Source organism: Colletotrichum tamarilloi (assembly GCF_030869305.1).
Source record: "Colletotrichum tamarilloi strain Tom-12 chromosome Unknown Scaffold_2.1, whole genome shotgun sequence".
Classification (NCBI taxonomy): Eukaryota; Fungi; Ascomycota; class Sordariomycetes; order Glomerellales; family Glomerellaceae; genus Colletotrichum; species Colletotrichum tamarilloi.
Window position 1 is genome coordinate 158,948 of NW_026849385.1, and position 18,221 is coordinate 177,168.

At 53.9% G+C, this 18,221-nt stretch overlaps 6 protein-coding genes across 6 annotated transcripts; 2 read left to right on the plus strand and 4 right to left on the minus strand.

The window, feature by feature from the left end:
* Positions 1–427: 427 nt before the first annotated feature.
* CTAM01_00689 (SNARE domain-containing protein) lies at positions 428–1,518 on the minus strand (the record flags this gene model as incomplete). Its single annotated transcript, XM_060516737.1, has 3 exons — positions 428–772; positions 842–1,366; positions 1,438–1,518. 3 exons carry the CDS (start codon positions 1,516–1,518, stop codon positions 428–430), a joined length of 951 nt encoding a protein of 316 aa, XP_060388199.1.
* Positions 1,519–2,330: 812 nt separating this feature from the next.
* On the minus strand, positions 2,331–2,564 carry CTAM01_00690 (uncharacterized protein; the record flags this gene model as incomplete). The annotated part of the gene is made up of 1 exon (XM_060516738.1): positions 2,331–2,564. A coding segment is annotated over one exon (234 nt), but the record flags the coding sequence as incomplete, so codon positions are not given.
* Positions 2,565–4,008: 1,444 nt separating this feature from the next.
* CTAM01_00691 (brix domain-containing protein) lies at positions 4,009–5,133 on the minus strand (the record flags this gene model as incomplete). Its single annotated transcript, XM_060516739.1, has 5 exons — positions 4,009–4,180; positions 4,235–4,366; positions 4,428–4,562; positions 4,620–4,804; positions 4,861–5,133. 5 exons carry the CDS (start codon positions 5,131–5,133, stop codon positions 4,009–4,011), a joined length of 897 nt encoding a protein of 298 aa, XP_060388201.1.
* A 140-nt stretch (positions 5,134–5,273) lies between these two features.
* Positions 5,274–9,045, plus strand: CTAM01_00692 (RNA helicase; the record flags this gene model as incomplete). Its single annotated transcript, XM_060516740.1, has 3 exons — positions 5,274–5,567; positions 5,683–6,014; positions 6,069–9,045. Coding segments are annotated over 3 exons (3,603 nt in total), but the record flags the coding sequence as incomplete, so codon positions are not given.
* Positions 9,046–10,688: 1,643 nt separating this feature from the next.
* CTAM01_00693 (glycosyl hydrolase family 47) lies at positions 10,689–12,503 on the plus strand (the record flags this gene model as incomplete). The annotated part of the gene is made up of 1 exon (XM_060516741.1): positions 10,689–12,503. One exon carries the CDS (start codon positions 10,689–10,691, stop codon positions 12,501–12,503), a length of 1,815 nt encoding a protein of 604 aa, XP_060388203.1.
* A 4,075-nt stretch (positions 12,504–16,578) lies between these two features.
* On the minus strand, positions 16,579–16,893 carry CTAM01_00694 (uncharacterized protein; the record flags this gene model as incomplete). Its single annotated transcript, XM_060516742.1, has 1 exon — positions 16,579–16,893. One exon carries the CDS (start codon positions 16,891–16,893, stop codon positions 16,579–16,581), a length of 315 nt encoding a protein of 104 aa, XP_060388204.1.
* Positions 16,894–18,221: the final 1,328 nt, after the last annotated feature.

Below are 18,221 nucleotides of genomic sequence, written 5' to 3' on the forward strand. Positions count from 1 at the left end.
ATACAGATAAAAAGTCCACTCCATATCCCCCCCCCCCCCCCCTCTTCCGTCTGATTGTGTGAAGAGTACGCGTACAATAAGTCAATCGTTGGTGGGGAATCAAGAGCCCGCCGTGTCTCCTATACGCGGCAGATGAAATAGAAAAAAAGTCGTGGCGTCGTCGGAAAAGAGCTGGTTTTTGGGTTCGTGAGGCAGCGCGCGTGTGTGCTCCGCCATCTTTTGTGTCGCCCTTAATTAGTACCGTCCATTCGTCCGTGCCATGGTCATGAAATCTAAACAATCGTAGTGTTGCTCTTTTAGAAGTGCTGTCCCGTTTCCAATCATATGAGGGAGGTGCCGCAGCTGCCTCCCCATCCCATTACTTTCTCCGAATCGTCGTCCTAGTGCAATTGCGCACATGCGCGTCCGATTGTTGTGATCACACCCGTTAATTCTTCTTGGTGAGAGCAACGCCCAGACCGACACCCAGCGCGATAGCAAGGATGATGAGTACGACAACGAGGAGGCACCACCACTTGAGCTTCTTGCGTCTGCGCGCGTGGTCCGTCGCAACCTTGACTTCTTCGTTGCCCTTTTGGATGTTTTCGACAGTCTGTTCTGCGTTCTGCTCGGCGGCTTGGACGACGGGCTCCTGCTGCTCGACCAAAGTGGCCAATTCCTGGAAGAGTTGGCCGAGCTCCATCATAGTCTGCTCAATGCGCTGCAACTCGCTGTGGCGGGCTCTGACGTTGCCCAGAATAGTGTTGGCGTGGCCTGTCCGATTGGATTTGAGCTGGTCAAGTCATTAGCATACGGTGCCGACATGCCGAGAAAATCGGTCAAAAACAACATCAAAACATACCGCTGTTTGGAAAACACCTTCGTCACCCCAGTCCATCTGTGTCGCTTGCTCGACTTCATCTTCCGTCGCTTCCGGGTTGACGATGCGGTACTGGCGGGCAATTTGGTCGCGGTACCGTTTCTGGTAATCGCGCTCGATCTGCTGGTATTTTTCGAGTTCCGACTTGAAAGTGTTCTTCAAAGAGTTGAGCTGTGCGGTCTTGGTTGCGCGCGATCCGTCCTGTGTCTTGGATAGATCCCTCTCGAGGGCCTTGATGCCCTCCTTGACGCCGGTGTTGCGGATTTGCGTCGCGGAGACAGCCTGCTCAAGCTGGGCGCTGGTGCTGCCGTCGGGGGAACCGAGAGAGCGCTGGTGAAGCTGGGCAATGCCCTCAATATCGGAAGTCAGGCCATTGATTTCTGTGCGCAGTTGTTGGACCCGGGCGAGGAAATCTTGCTGGCTCAGAGTACGAGGCGCGGATTGCCCGGCATACTGGCCCGCCTCTCCGTACGGCTGCATCTCGTACTGGCCTTGGCCATATTGAGGCTATAATCCAAAGAAAGTCAGCGATATGGAATTGAGAGGGCATGTGCGGACTGAATTGAAGGGCGACGGACCTGTTGGTTGTCATAGCCGTATCCGCCCTCGGCCTGGGGGCCCTGGGCGTAGGGATTTTGGTTATACTGTTGGTACGACATGTCTGACTCAAAGCGACTGTCAATGCCGACGATAGACAGTGCGATTCGAACCGCAATTTATTGGGCGAGCGAGCAGAATTGAATGAGAGACTTCGGCGCTATATGGTGTGATGGAGCCGGCGGGCTCGTGAGATTGTTGTGGTGGTGCAAGGTGAAGGACCTTTCGGCTGATGTTTGGTTGTTAAATGACGTTGGATCTCCGACCGCTGACAGGAACTGGGAAGTGCTGGAGAGACGCTGAAATGACAATGAGGACGGGCCCAATCAGGCACCGGGACCTGTCAGAGCGGATACCCCGGGCTGTGTATATGGTTGGATGGAGTCGCTCGTGTACGGGGCGACAGTGGGCAGGATTGGCCGATCTGCTTTCCGGGGTCCCTTTTTTTTTCTTCTCGTTCCCTTCTTCCTGTTAAATTCGGACCAAGAGGAAACAGATAAACAAGCTTTACGAAGGAAATTATTTCTTTTAAAATGAACCCAGAGATGAGAAGGTACTTGAGGCTGTCCACCGCACCTTTCAGATCGTAGTCAGACCCGATACTTTACTCGATTCTCAAGACGTCGGCCGCGAACAGTGAAAGACTGGATGAAGCGAACACTAGGTCAGTGACATCAGAAGATGTTGCGCCGACGGGCGGGGCGAAGCTTATTATACCCGGGACGCATGTTATTCTCTGTAGCGGCAAGGTACCTCAGGGACAGACGGACGGACGGTCTCACCCACCCCCAGCGAGTCCCAAGGGTCTGTTTCCTTCTCTCACTAAAGGTGAGGTGGGCAGCAGTTGGGTCACACACACACACACACACACAGGTTACTTTTTAGGTGCTCTGCTCTGTGTCTGCCCACCGCCGTCCGACGGGCCTTTGGTGCTAGCTGGAGGCTGGAGGCTGGAGCTGCCCCTCGTTCTCTCCGGGGGTCCGGCCAGGCCTGTCCGTTTCCTTCTCATTCCCGTCCTTTCCCATCCTCGCTTGGCGAGCAACGCCCAGCCACCCCGCTGCGGAAAAAGTGACGATTGACAGGTGAGCAGCAGAATCGCAATGGAATGGGGAGTGTTGCTGCGTAGAACATGGGTTGCTGAGTGGCGGCGACGGCAACGGCAGATGTCAAATCATGTCTGCGCCGCCAAAAATAGACCTTCAGACTCGGAATGCGGCTACAGCACAGTTTGGTTGGTGATTTTGAACCAATTGGCTCTAAGCTGCATCGCATACTGGACCCTTTCAGGTCCTACCTGATGCCAAAGCCGAGAAACGGCAGGCAGAAGCTCAAAGTCCGTCGGCTTGTTCGCTGACCACACTGGTCCCTAGCCCAGGAAATCGTCACCATTTTGTGGCTGTGTGAACACTTGCAGTTAACACACCTCAACGTTAACGTCCTAAGCCACTCGTTCCTCTTGCCGCGTATTAGGAGACATCCTCGGGCAGTGCTCAGTGCTGTACTGCCTCTATGATTGCCCACTTCGCCTTTTCCTTCTGGCCCTCTACTCCGTACACCATGCTTCTATCGCACAAGGCGATCATAGGCGATGAAGGCCACACCGACGATTAGTCAATGAGAGCCACTACGACCAAAGTCCCTCCCACGGCTTCTGCGTACTTTCGGCCCGTATCCGTATTGCGCGTAGGTTCGTGGCGGGGCCTCCATGACACCGAACTCTGTAAGCGACCATTGGGACCATCTGATGTATTCCGTCCCATGCTCAACCTTCGCTCACTGAGATCTTGGCGTTACCACGCGCCAAGGCTGGCTGCTGCTTACCGTTCATTGGCTCGTAACAGCTATTGCAAAGAAAGATGCCCGTCTCCATCTCGAGGCGTCACCTAACCTTGTTGAATGACATTGCACCCTACGAGCCGCGGCGAACTCGGTGGTATTAGTTGTCAACTCAATTCGTGGTCATGAGCCGCACTCCTCCAGCTACGGACGTCGACATGCTTTGTCATGAGCAAATCAACGGTAAGAACTCAATTGCCTGACTCTCAACGGCCGGCCACACTAATCGCAACCAATCGGATGTAATACTTATTATTCAACAACATTTTGATGCTTTTTTGCCTGCCTTGACTTGTCTTCTCCTGAAGCTTGGGAAGTCTCTGTTTTCTACACTCCACCATCTTGCCGTTGTAAGCCGCCAAGAAACTACGGCGTTCTGGCTTGGATATCTTTAGTTCAACATCGTTCTTCATCTTCCACTTCGTCTAGTCCCACGAGTGCCTTTGCCACGACTCTCTTCGTCTCACGTCCATCGACGTCGCTTGACCGGCGCCTGGGTATTGTGGCTTCATTGAAACCCGCGTTCTCGTTACCTACGGCTCCGTTTCGTGGCGCACTGGTTGACAAGTCCTGTTCGTCGTTGCGGCATTTCGCCCACGCAACGAGCCGATCTTCTGGGCGCGGATCGTAATGTACTTGCCCCATGATCTCTCACGGCAGCGACGCCTAAGCCTTCGACCGCATCTGTCATGTCGGTTCTCTCCGGTGGCCCTCTCTCACAGGTACTCCTTCTTTCTACCAGTACGAGTGTACTGTGTAAGGTGCCACTCAACATCGCCATCCTTGTTTTCCAAGGTTCCACCGCGAATCTCGAAGGGGCGCATCGTCATCCGAGGTCCAACCTCAGCGAGCTCGACAGAATCGTACGAAGTCCGGACAAAAACGTGACTACCAAGGGGTTAGCAAAGGTCTGGCGGGGATCGGAGCTTCGGATGAGCTTACTGTCTGACTTCAATGGAGTCTTCATTGTTCACAAATGTCACTACCCTTGACCCTACCTTAGCCTTGGTGGTCGGGGGATCGAGCGGAGGGAAAAGATGTTTCAGGATCTTCACGATCCGCTGTCCAAGCCGGCTTGAAGAGTTGATTGATGATTAGTGACCGTCGAACGACCTCCGAAGCTGATATCTCATACCTCTTAAAACCCTCAAATATTAACCGTGGGAAAGCCTCTGAGACGGATCCTCTGATACTTCCGGGTATATCTGCTCTGAGTACAACGTTGTGGAGCGACATGGATAGCGTAGGGCCGTGGGGAAGATGAGAAATGCTGTAAGAGAGGTTCGTCAGCTGGTGGCTCTTCTTGGATTCAATACAAAGTGCGTACGTCATGGCAGTCGGTACACCGCGATGTTCGTGAAGGAGGACAATGTCTGTGAGCCCGTTGGACTTGCTGGACTGCACAATGTCCGGAAGAATCAAATTTCCACGATTGAGCCGAACGGATGTAGGGAAGAGCAATCTGATCTCTTTGGAGAAGGCTGAAAGCCTTGAGGACGGGTCTCTTGAAGTCTGAAAGGGTTAGCTTCTACTTATTTGCCTGGATAGGAAGAGCAGAATAAACTAACTGTAACCAAAAGCCGTGGCTCCGAGATTCCCGACAGCTGGGAGTATTCGTCGTCGAGATCCATCTCCTCATCGACTGTTCGATCGGGTCGCGACTCGTCATATTGGTAGTCTTTCCGCAGCGCCTTGTTCTTTGCGATTTCGGGGTCGATGGGCTTGCCAGAAGCAAGAGCAGATCGTAGCTGGGCGCGCTTCTCGGTCGTCTCCGCCTCTTTCAATATAAGCGCCTTGCGATAGAGGTAGTCGCGCCGTTGTCGGGCCTGTTTCCGGATCATGTTGGGCTGTTGGTATGTGAGATGGTGGGATGTCAATGCTAGAGTTCCGCAATGCATCCAACGTACCTTGGACAGGCTGATCGAGAAAAAAACCTTATCAGGTGGCAGGTATCCACTTTCAAGCACCCCAATGTGACAGTCACGTGGTGATAAGCTACATCCCACCAAAACACCACCCTTTCGCCGCTGCTCTGTCGGACCTTGGATCTTTCTTGGGTGTTTGGATTCACCAACGAAAAGGCACGCAACCACTCCCGACAAGTCTCTGCCCCGTTGGTGTACCTTTGAGGTTTCCGCACGAATCCCCCAACTTCACATACCGATATGATGTGACCTTCCCCCTCCCCGATCCACCTCGAATCCCCCTTCCGTACGACCTGAGCCTACTGAGGCTCTGCGACGCCGAACCATTCGAGAACCATAAAGAAGCTGAAGTAAGTTGCGCATTCTCCATAACACCAAAACGATGCCCCCGACACCACCGCCGGCACATGCAAAGGCATTTCTACAGTTACATCGTATGCGACAGTCCACTGACACTCTTGGAAGGGAGATCAGCAGAGAGAAGTAGAAATCCGGAATACCGCGAATATGGAGAGCGCCTTCAAGAATCTCGGGAACCACCTAGTTTCCGACAGCGCCGCTGCGATCAAGGCAGGTGACGATGTCTTGACCGGTATCGATGCCGACGAGAGCCTTCTCTACGGCAAATTTGGCGGCCGCGACGGTCGCCGCCGTGCCGACGATGACGATAACCAAACCGAGCTTTACGATGATGACGATGTGGACAGCCTGACTAGCATGCCTGTTGGGGCTATGAAGGATCTCAATATCGGAAGACCCAAGGAGGAAGATAGGAAGCTTCCCCCTCACGCTTGCGCGTATGGCATGCCTCCGAGCTTCCGAGCCCTCTCTTGAATCTAACACTGGCTTAGGTATTGTGGAATTCATTCCCCGAGCTCCGTCGTCAAGTGCCTTGGCTGCAACAAGTGGTTCTGCAGTGCCCGCGGAAATGCTACCTCAAGCCACATTGTTTCCCATCTGGTCCGGGCGAGACACAAGGAAGTCCAGCTTCACCCGGAATCTACCCTGGGTGATACTGTACTCGAGTGCTACAACTGTGGAACCAAGAACGTCTTTCTCTTGGGCTTCATTCCTGCCAAGTCGGATACCGTTGTCGTGCTGCTTTGTCGTCAGCCTTGTGCTGCAAACACCTCTTCCAAGGATATGAGCTGGGACACCTCTCGATGGCAGCCCCTGATTGAGGAGAGAGCTTTCTTGACCTGGCTCGTCGCGACGCCCTCCGATGCCGAGCAACTCCGCGCCAGACACCTCACCCCGCCGATGATTGCCAAGCTGGAGGAGATGTGGAAGGAAAATGCGACTGCTACGGTTGCTGACCTTGAGAAGGCTGCTAGCATCGACGACGACCCTCATCCCGTCCTCCTCAAGTACGACGACCCTTATCACTACCAGAACATTTTTGGCCCGCTCGTCAAGATGGAATCCGACTACGACAAGAAGCTCAAGGAAGCCCAGTCTGAGGATGGACTCACGGTCCGCTGGGATTACGGTCTGAACAATAAGCACCTGGTCAGCTTTGAACTGCACAAGATAGAGTCGGGTGACGTCAAGCTGGCCGTTGGCGACGAAATGCGACTACGTTACAAGGGCGAGCTCCGCCCTGCCTGGGAGGGAGTTGGCTATGTCATCAAGATCCCCAACAATCAGTCTGACGAAGTCACCCTCGAGCTGCGTAAGGCCGGCAACGAGAAGACTGTCCCGACTGAATGCACCCACAACTTCTCAGCAGACTATGTCTGGAAGGCTACCTCGTATGATCGCATGCAGTATGCCATGAAGACTTTCGCCGTGGACGACATGAGTGTCTCGGGTTACATTTTCCACAAGCTCCTGGGTCACGACGTCGCTGTTGCGCCGATGAAGACGACTATGCCTAAGAAGTACAGCGTCCCTGGCCTTCCCGACCTCAATACCAGCCAGATCGCCGCCATTAAGGCTGTGCTGTCGACCCCGCTCAGCTTGATTCAGGGACCTCCGGGCACTGGCAAGACTGTCACTTCGGCGACCATCATCTACCATCTGTGCAAGATGAACAATGGACAAGTCCTCGTGTGCGCGCCCTCCAACGTCGCTGTCGACCAGCTCTGTGAGCGCATCCACCGCACTGGCCTCAAGGTCGTTCGTCTTACAGCCAAGTCCCGAGAGGATGTGGAGTCCTCCGTGAGCTTCCTTGCTCTTCATGAGCAGGTTCGTATGAATGACAGCAATGGTGAGCTTGTCAAGCTTGCGCAGCTGAAGACCGAGCTTGGCGAACTGTCCAGCCAGGACGAGAAGAAGTTCAAGCAGCTCACCAAGGCCGCCGAAAGAGACATTCTACACAACGCAGATGTCGTCTGCTGCACTTGTGTCGGTGCCGGTGATCCTCGTCTGTCAAAGATGAAGTTCCGTAATGTCCTTATCGACGAGTCGACTCAATCGGCTGAGCCCGAGTGTATGATTCCTCTCGTTCTCGGATGCAAGCAAGTTGTCCTCGTTGGTGACCATAAGCAATTGGGCCCTGTCATCATGAACAAGAAGGCTGCCAAGGCTGGTCTCAACCAGTCCTTGTTCGAGCGCCTCGTCAACTTGCGCTTGGTTCCCATTCGCCTCAACATCCAGTACCGCATGCACCCTTGCTTGTCCGAGTTCCCTTCCAACATGTTCTACGATGGATCTCTCCAGAACGGTGTTACAGTCAAGGATCGCGTTCGCCGCGATGTCGACTTCCCTTGGCCTGTTGTTGATATGCCGATGATGTTCTGGTCCAACCTTGGCAATGAGGAAATCTCGGCATCCGGAACGTCCTACCTCAACCGTACCGAAGCCTCCAACGTGGAGAAGGTTGTGACCCGCTTCTTCAAGGCCGGCGTAAAGCCTTTGGACATTGGTGTTATTACTCCGTACGAGGGTCAGCGAAGCTACATCGTTAGCACCATGCAGAACACTGGCACATTCAAGAAGGAGAGCTACAAGGAAGTCGAGGTTGCCTCCGTTGACGCCTTCCAGGGTCGTGAAAAGGACTTCATTGTTCTGTCCTGTGTTCGTTCCAACGACAACCAGGGCATCGGTTTCCTTTCAGATCCCCGCCGTCTCAACGTCGCCTTGACTCGTGCCAAGTACGGTCTCGTCATTATTGGTAACCCCAAGGTCCTTTCCAAGCATGAGCTTTGGCACCACCTCCTTGTCCACTTCAAGGACCGCAAGTGCTTGGTTGAGGGGCCTTTGACCAATTTGCAGACCTCGCTCTTGCAATTCGGAAAGCCCAAGACAGCATATCGCCAGAAGATGAGCCAGGCCCCTCAATTTAATGCCGGTGGCGGGTTCCCCAACGGCGGCGGCAACCGCTTCAACGGTGCTGGCTCCACTCGCGATTTTGACTCGGGATCTATGATGTCCTACATTCCCGACGACGTCTCCTCCATCCATAGCTCTCTGGGCGGTGCCGGCTTAAACACCACTTACCCTCCCATCTTCTCGAGCTTCACCCCTGATCAATGGCCTGGCCTCCCTGGAGTGCCCGGATCCAGCCGTTCCGGCATCAAGAGAGGAGGTCGCGCCACTGAGAGCATTGCGGGAGAAAGCGTCGCAAATTCCGAGTACACAGATGCTAGCGCCAGCGTCATCGGTGCCAAGGGTGTTGGACAGGGCGGTGTCAGCCTGGGCGCCGGTCTCCAGGACGCCATACACGGTATGCGCCCTGCGTCCTACAGCCACAGCGACCGCCTAAAGCATTATGTCGAGAGTGGTGGTCGCATGGGAGCCGGCAATGGCTTCGGCCGTCGCTACGACGACGACGAGAAGAGCGTCAGCACCGCCTTCCACAGCCAGATTGGTGGCGGCTTCGACTGAGTGCCGAGATGGATTGGGACAGGGACTTGCTTTACCAAACCCAAGGGTTACTTATACCTCATCCTCTGAAGGCTTCAGCCCTCGCCGCACCATGCTCGGTGCTGTACACAGGAACAGGCAGTGTGCCTGAGCCTAGAGGCGTCTCGGAATACCGGCCCCGGTCATTGAGAATCACTCCACGTGGTCGACCATTCGGCTTCCAACGACGACAACGACGTGCCGCAGGCGGGTCATGGCCCGACCAGCGAGAGCTGCAACCGACGGAGGGGGTCGCACGCGCGCCCTCAACGGCCCGTACTTTGCAGATTGTCAATCAGAGAGATGTCGAGTGTTAGCAAGGGGATGAGATCTGGCGGGGATAGGAGGTTATGCTCGGGCGGAGGACACGGGTCAGCGTCTGAGGAGGCAACTCAAAATGCGGTCGAGCATTAAGGCGTAGAAGCGATAAGTCTTCTATGGCACAGTGCAATTACTGCGAGGAAGCCCACGGCAGATGTCATGCAGTTTCTAAGCTGCACGCAGAAAGCGCACTACGAGATCCAGCTTAGAGTTTAGCTTCTTAGTTTAATCACCGTCTTTATTTGCACCTTGTGCTCTGCCCCCCCGGTTGCGCTAATCATCGCGAGACTAAGGTACCCTCCCAGTATTCTTATCCACCGGCCTGGCCGGGCCGGAGAGGTAAGCTTGTCAATATGGCACACGCGGACCCTGTGTTCCTCAAGTATCGGATATACTCCGAATTCAGGTACCTTTTCGAAGTAAGTGCCGTGGTGCCTTGCTTATTACGGAGTACTTGTTTGGATTCAAAGGGTAGAAGAACTGTATCCTCTTTTTTTCCTTGCTGATGGCGTAGCATCAGCCAATCCATTGATAGACAGGGGGCAGGCTCCGGCACCCCACAGACTTGAAAATAGATTGGCAGCCGTGGCAGCGACGGGGGGCCACCCATGTCTAAGCGCGGGAGCCTCACCCAATCTGACAACGACAAGCAGGTCACCACCCCCTGACAGTCCTGACGGACATGCGTTCTTCGCGAGAACGGGCCATCTGATGGGAGGTCCACTATGACGATCCGTCTGATTCTTGGCTTCGCAAAACGTTTGGCGAGCGGATTCCCCAAATGGAGTTTCGAGTCGCAGCAAAGCGGCCAGCCACCGGGCGGCAGTGTTCGGCGAGATTCGAGAAAAGGGTGAAGACCGAAAGGGAGGGGGAAACTTGGGTGCGCTTGGGAAGGGCGGGAACGGCTTTCCTTGGCGTTTTTACGTACACGTGTTGAGCAGGTGAGCATCAATGCCTTTACCTTCTTTGGCGGTGGGAAAACAAGCCCGATGGCTCCGTAACCCCCTTGGCCAAGGATTGTTTGGTTCCTGACCGTCAGAAGAAGCTTTGGCGCTTCCGCTTCTTCTTCCGACCTTCCACTGCCAAGGTTTCGTTTCTTTTCCATCCAAAGAGGTCGCACTTCACCTCGTATCGGAGCGTTGTGTTTTAGTACCAAGCCGTCCTCCTCCGCTGGACGAACCGACAAACTCTTCCTCGAAACTGCGGTCATTCACCTCGTCTTGACGGGGAAACGACATGAGTAACCAGTTGCGCCGAGCAATGCTGCCGCTGCCCTCTTTATCCCCGTACCCTGAGCCGCCAACATGATCACCATACGCCGACGACCCGCGAGGGTTCCAATCTACCTGGGCATTGCCCTGACACTGTTGTTAGTCTGGCATACCGGCTTTCCCGCCGGCTGGAGCGCTGGAACCCTCAACTACAACGGCATCCGCTACCGCAAGTCAAGCTACGACTGGGCGAGCCTGAAGCCCGAATATCCTCTAGAGAAGCCGCTGCGTACGCCTCCGAAAGGCACTCCCGTCGAACTACCACGAGTCCAGTACGATTTCGACAGCAGCAAAAAGCAAGCGGGAAAGAAGACGAGCAAGAAACTTTCACACGATGAGAAAGGCGACCGTGATCGGGAGAGGCAGACTGAGTCGAGACGGGCCGCTGTGGTCCATGCCTTCCGGCGGAGCTGGGCGAGCTACAAGGAGAATGCGTGGACGTGGGACGAGCTTACTCCCGTATCGGGCCATGGCAAAACCACATTTGGTGGTTGGTCGGCCAGTCTGGTCGACGGCCTTGATACTCTATGGATCATGGGAATGCACGATGAGTTCCGCCGGGCCGTTAGGACTGTCGCGCTGATCGACTGGTCCAACACTACGGAGACGGCTGCCAACATGTTTGAGACGACGATCCGCCACCTGGGCGGCCTCATCAGCGCCTACGACCTGAGTGGCGAGCCGGCCTTGCTGGCTAAGGCCGTTGAGCTGGGTGACATGCTGTACATGGGCTTTGATACTCCGAACCATATGCCGCCTTTCTGGTTCAAGTTCTCCGACGCCAAATACGGCACGCAAAGAGTGGGTGAGCGCGAGTCCTCGGCTGCGGGATGCTCGCTCTCCATGGAATTTACTCGCCTATCCCAGCTGACGGGCGATGCGAAATACTACGATGCCACAGAGCGAGTGAAGGAGTTCCTCGTCAAGACGCAGACGCGCAGCAAGCTGCCCGGCATGTGGCCCATGTATATGAACTACCGCGATGAGAAGGTAGAGGACAGCTCCTTCACGATTGGCGCCCAGGCCGACTCCCTCTACGAGTATCTGCCCAAGATGCATGCCTTGCTAGGCGGTCTCGACAGCGAGTACGGGAAGCTCACAGTGGACTCTTTCGATGTCATCGACAAGCACATTCTTTTCAGGCCTATCCTTCCTAATAAAACAGACATTCTCATCCCAGGCAACGCCTTCGCACACGGCGATAACGTCGACCTGACGCCCGAGATGCAGCACCTGGGCTGTTTCGCTGGCGGCATGTACGGCCTTGCTGGCAAGCTCCTGGGCCGGGACTCGTACGTCACCATTGGCGAAAAGATCTCCCGCGGATGCGCCTGGGCATACAAAGTCTTCCCCACGGGCATTATGCCCGAGATCATGACATTCCACCCCTGCAACGAGCCGAACCACGGCGCTTGCGAATGGGATCAAAAGACGCACGGCAGCAAGAGCGACGTGCCTGGCGGCGTCAGGCAGGTCCGCGACAGCCGTTACATGCTCCGCCCCGAGGCCATCGAGAGCATTTTTTACATGTACCGCATCACGGGCGACGACGAGTGGCGCGAGGTCGCGTGGGACATGTTTCAGAGCATCCGGCGCGCGACAGAGACGCCGCTGGCGTACTCCTCCATTGCCGACGTCAATGTTCAGCCGGGGCAGACGACCAAGACGGACTCGATGGAGAGTTTCTGGTTCGCTGAGACGCTGAAGTATTTTTATCTCATCTTTTCGCCACCCGACGTGATTAGTCTGGACGAGTGGGTGCTCAACACGGAAGCGCACCCGTTCAAGCGGCCCAAGAGGACGGATCACGTCGAGACTGAGGCGGAAATTCGGGAGCAGTCCAAGTAAAATCATACTTGAGACGACCATCACATATGGTGACTGGTGGGAGCGCTAGCATCAGGAGCATTTTAGATGGGTTTATTGCATTGGGCGGATACATATGTGCACTAGTATAGACAAGAAGAGGTCGCGGCACGTTGCGAGTCTTCGCTTAGAAGCAAGGAAATAGTATAAATCCACCTCATGCTTCTCTTCCTTTGCTTTCAATACTGGCTGTTCGAGCAATGCCTTGACTCCTATGACCACTACCTTTCGTTCATTCATGCCCCAAATCTCCTGCCTAGATGACAGAGTTGCTCCACCTCGGCGCGCTTTGAAGAATCCTTGTGACAGCCATCTCTCCCTCGGAAACCCTTCCCAGTCGATGGAATATACATTGTTATCAACGAGAGATGAAGAGCCCGAGTCAGGTATGAATCAAAGTACACCGCACTGCATGTAGTCGGTAAACGTGCTAGCAGCACAAGGTATTTGGAACATGAAAGCTCGTTGTTTTGATAACGTGTCACCTCTCGAGAAGCACCTCGGAGACGAGCTGGCGTCAAGTAACAAGACAGTGTTCATCGAACGGTATTACAGAACCCAAACAATCTGTCACTCAGGGGCTCAGAGAGGCAAAGGTAAAGGGGAGGGAAATATGACCAAAGACCGAAAGCTCGGGCACGTATCGTCATCGAGCAGACAGTTCGTTGAGCCCTGCTTGCCTCATCTCATTTCCTTCATTCTACATCGTTGATTGGCAAAGCGCTATAAAGGCTGGAGTCTAACGATGATGCACTCTTGACGCACGTCCAGAGACAATTATCGGGAAGCCAGGAGATGCTCCTAGAAAGTCAACCTGGACTTGGGCTCTTTATATAACCTGCTACTCATCCGCCACCTGGTTTCATATTCTGGTGGGAGGTATCATGTCCTTCTCGCTATGTAGCTGTGTAGGTTTCTGCGATCACGTACGCAACCTATCCCTCATTTCTTAAAGTAGCCGCGAGCACCATTCACGAGAAGTATAACAGCGAAACCGCAATCATCTCATTCCCGGATGCACCACTTCTCACACTTAGCACAAGCCTAACCTTACTCCTCAGATACTCAGAGAAGCAAGAAGTTCTCGCCAAACGTCTGCCTTCAGACTCGGATTTGCGCAGCGGCTGCGGCGCATTCGCAGATTATCCATATCCGCCAGAACCAGTCTACAAATACAAACCATGCGTCAACCACGAAATTCAGCAACGGGTTTGAAACATGGCTTTGCTCGCCGACGGGATCTGGTTAGTATGCAGTGCTCAGCAAATAAGAAAGGAAAAAAACAAACCTGCCGGATCTCTGCTTGGCGGCTGAAAAGACCAAAAGTGGTTTACGGTATCTTCAGAGCCCCAACTCGGAGACTCGGGCGAGCCAACGAACAGAGAGGGGACTGAATGAGGTGTCTTTCGACGCAAGAAAAAAGCAAACGGTGACAGCAAGGGCCCGGTTCGAATTTGTTCAGTCGTCTCTCCATCCTTACCAGACACTCTGCCGTAGATGACCCCACAGTAGCACGGGTTTGCCTGGGGTCCATGTCGTGAAGCCGCTGCGTTGAGCTTTCTTTTCCACTCACCGATGTTGATGACGAAACGATCAAGAGTATTGAATCCGTTTGCGCCCATCGTTCCGCTCAGTGAAGACGAGTTATTTTTTCCCCTTCCCCTCTCGCACTTTACCACAGCATTTTTTGCCTATTCCGCGATACAAGGCGAGAACAGCAATACCACCGAACTCTAGGAGATGGATACTCTGGAAGCCCCAGGGGATGGGACAGTGGATTCATCGTCTGTGCGATGGCCGCGGGTCCTAGCCGGATATATGCCTCCTATCTTCTCTTTTTGCGAAAGAAAACAAGGCGCTAGTGGTAAAGGTGATCAGCAAACCCCGTTTCTGGATCTCGAGACAGTATGAGACCGATACGATGATCCACTGCCTCCGGGAGGTGGAGTCGAGGCCCGAGTGTTCACCTTACAGGAACGAGTGCCGGGCTGCTATGTACATCCGTAGTCGCGGGGCATGTATCCGTATTATCGTGAGTCTGTATTTAGCGGCGGGTCGTCGCACAACCAGCGGTACCGAGCGGCCACACAGAGCCACCCTCCCCAGCAGCGTAATTTTTGGGGAACGATCTTCATGCACAACGGCAGATGGAATAATCATCCGTCCGAGTTTGTGGAGAGGGAAAAGCGTTGTTCAAGTCGCAGGTTCGGGCGCACGGGAAATTGGTCAGGAGGCTGAATCAGCAAGGTGAGCAATTGCAAATGATTGTAGTGTTTGAGATGTGTCGTGGTACTGTGCCGCTTTGTGTTGCGTTGCAGTTCACTTTATTCATCGGAGGTTTTTGGTTTGAAAATATGCAGTCGATATTGGTCCTTCAGGTCCCGCTCATAGATGATAGATGGGTGGACATTGATTGCGATTGCGTTGCGCACCCACTCATGCGTGTGCCGGTGTTCACAATGAATCCGCCAATCGTGTAGGCTCCGCCTGGATAAACAGTTTGGGGGGCCATGTGGGGTTCCAGTTCGCTTATGTTTGACTAGCAGAACTGAATCCTTCGCATCGTTGCGCTTGACTTGTTGCTGGTTAGTCTAGGCTTGAAGAAGCGTGGACCGTGATTCTGGCCACAATATGTGTTGGAGATGATCCGCTGACGAGAGACGAGACTCATTGATCGTGGGAAATCGAGACGGTCCGCGGAGGAACACTGTCCACAATGAGAAGTTGAGACCGGTTACCAACGAGGCTACGTGGGTGGGCATGACGGACCGATGATGCCTGCCATGAGTTGAGAAGCGTCTTTATAGCTTTGTTCTGGACCAATGTGTCTTGCGCTACTTCCGCGCCTATAACGTTAGAAACATAAACGGACGCAGGTACCGAGCGCCCCGTGCCCCCACCGTCAATCTCATCCGAACCGAGTTGTTTAGTCGGTGACTCGGGTTCGCTCGAGACTCTAGAAGGGAGGAACGCGGCCGCCGGCAACATTTTGGGGGCCGGTTGATGGGTGATGGTGCGGAGGGAAAGGATCAGTGCAGAAGGCCGCTGCAAGCCTGCGACCCGTACCTGTGCGTTGCATGGCGTAGGCCAGCAAGCTGGGTTTCTTTCGTCTTAGCCTCGAGGTAGCAAGCTCTCCAGGCGGCGCTTGGAGCGTTTTAGGTACTTGTTGGATCAGCGCCCAAATAGATCTTGGTAATGGTTCCTGGCCCAGTGGCCGTGAGCCGGGAGGAGGATACATTGCTGGGCGATGCTGACGGGTCGAACTGGGATGAGGTAGCATAGCGTCGCGCTGTTGCCGGGTAGGCGACCGACTACCTGGCTACATTTGGCCCTCGAAAGGCTGGGATGGGGGTGGTGTCAGGAGGAATTGCTCCCGCAGATTTGTTCTTAGTATCTCTGTTATGGCACCCAGCTGGTACTTCCAAAAACAAGTCGAAGGGGGATAGTCAGAATGGCCATGTATGAGTTCATTTAAAATTCCACAGCGATCGTGGTCAATGTGTTCTCTTAACATCCTAAAATGAAAGAGTGGAAAGGTTGGATGGAAGATGAAGCCAATAGAGCATGTTGGAAGAGGTCGTGTTGTGGGGTGCGGCTATGGAGGTGAAAGGGATGGATGAACCAGACAGACGGGTCTTTTGGCACGGCATAGACAGGCGGATGGGATGGGATGGAATGGAATGGACGAAAGAGGGCAGGAACAAAGGGGGTGCCGTTACTGTACCTGCGTGCTGCCCATCAATGGGACGAAGTCGCGGCCCGTGAGATGAGACGCGCATAAGATACCTTACTTTTACTTATTAAGGAGTTCGTGCTCTGTATGCTAGACACGAAACATTTGCAGAAATCCGGGGATTTAGTTCGTCCCATTGATTGCGCTCCACTTTGCAAAAATAACACGTCTATCCGTAAGGTAAAGTAAGGTACCCCGTGAGGTACTCCGTAAAGTACTTACTCGAAGACAAACGCTCTTCCAGAAGATTCAAGTCGAGGTTAATCTATTGGTGGTCGGTTCCTTTCCGTCATGGCAAGGAAGTCAATGCCACTAAAGCGTCAATCAGCAATTGCCTTTTAATTGGCAACTTGGATTGGTTCCAGTCCCCGGGCCACTGAGCTTCGTCGCATTCCCCTGCTTGGAAGCTTGCGTATAAAGGGAACTCGGGATGATCCTTGACCCGTTGTACGCCGCGAAATAGGTCTGTACTCTGCAGTGCCTGCTTGTTAGAGTAAGCCAGCTTCGAGACAAGACATGCGAACGTAGTCGAGAGAAAAGCAAGCACAAACAGCCATGGTTTGTTCCTTGAGCGATTGAGCGGCTAGTCCGGGCAAGGTCGAGCAGCAAAGGGCGGCACCTGATGCTGTTCACCGTCATTGTCCGTGCCTCGCGCGTCCCAAGGGATGAGATTGAGCCAATTATGCTTGATGCGCTTGAGCTCGACGCTCGGCGTAGCCTGCTTTCTGAGTTCTTGTAGTGAGGTGATCGTCATGATGCAAGGTCACGCGCCGCAATCGATGGCCACAACGAACAAGGTGAAAAGAGAGGCCGGCATTTGAAGTTGAGCAACGAAAGGGGAGCCACAGATGAGGTAGGGAGGTTGCTTGGCCCTTGTTAGGTTCCTGAAGATGCTATTCGGCTAGGAGTCAGATACATGCATGAGGTGGTCGTGCAAGAAGGACTACGTGCGATGAGAGACATGGAGGCTACCTTTACGTACCTGGGTAGGTACCGTAAGTCCATCATTGGGGAGAGGGGGGCCTCGTCTTGGAAGCCTTGCTTTGTGTCGAGTCTATCGCGCTCGCCCGCCGTTTTTCAGTCTTTCATCGATCTCTCCGAGGGTCCATTGGCAAATTAACACATAATTTTCGATGCATTTCGAGGCGAGGTAAGTAAGCCGGTCGTCGAATAGGTTGGTTACCTTAAAGTAACTGTCCCTTAATATACGCATCTAAGACCATCCAGATGTATCAAAGTACTTTCCGTCGAGCTTTACTACTTAGGGCGAGGTGCGGTGCATGCTAAGACATGACCCAAAACAATGGAAGACGTACAGGTGGACATGCGGTACCTGCCAGTTGAGGTAGGTTTGCAAGCATGGAAGCAACCTAACGAGCAAAGCACCAAGCACGCGGCAAGAAGCAATAAGCAAGCAGGTGCAACTTGGGCAATGGCAATGGCAACGGTAGGAGCAACAGCAATACCTACCTAGGTAAGGCAGGTAGGTACCTCAGCAACGAGCAGCACCTGCCCTCCTGACCTACCTCACCTCGAACCACTTCACCTCGAGGAAGGGGCCTTCCTTTACTTTTGCTTACCTAGGTACCTTACCTTACCTTCCTTCTCAACGTGCCAATGTACTTTGCCATAGATGCGTAGGTAGACAAATACATAGGGATACCTTCGGTGCTGACAGTACCTACCTAGGTAGGTAGCAAGAATCTCCCATCTTCATCCTCCTCCCTCTTGGGACTCGAGTCTTTCTCTCTCTCCCTCTCTCTCTCCTCTTCGTTCTCACTACTTCAGGAACCAGAACTTCTCTCACTCTCCTTCCGTCGCCAATCCAACCACGAATTGGTCACAAACTCCGTTCATCTTGACGAATCACACGACTTTCTACCGATAGCCCGCCCCGTTCCGTTTCAACTACCGGCGCCTTATCATTGTCGTCGGCGGATTGTTCGGCCAACAAATCCCCCATCTGC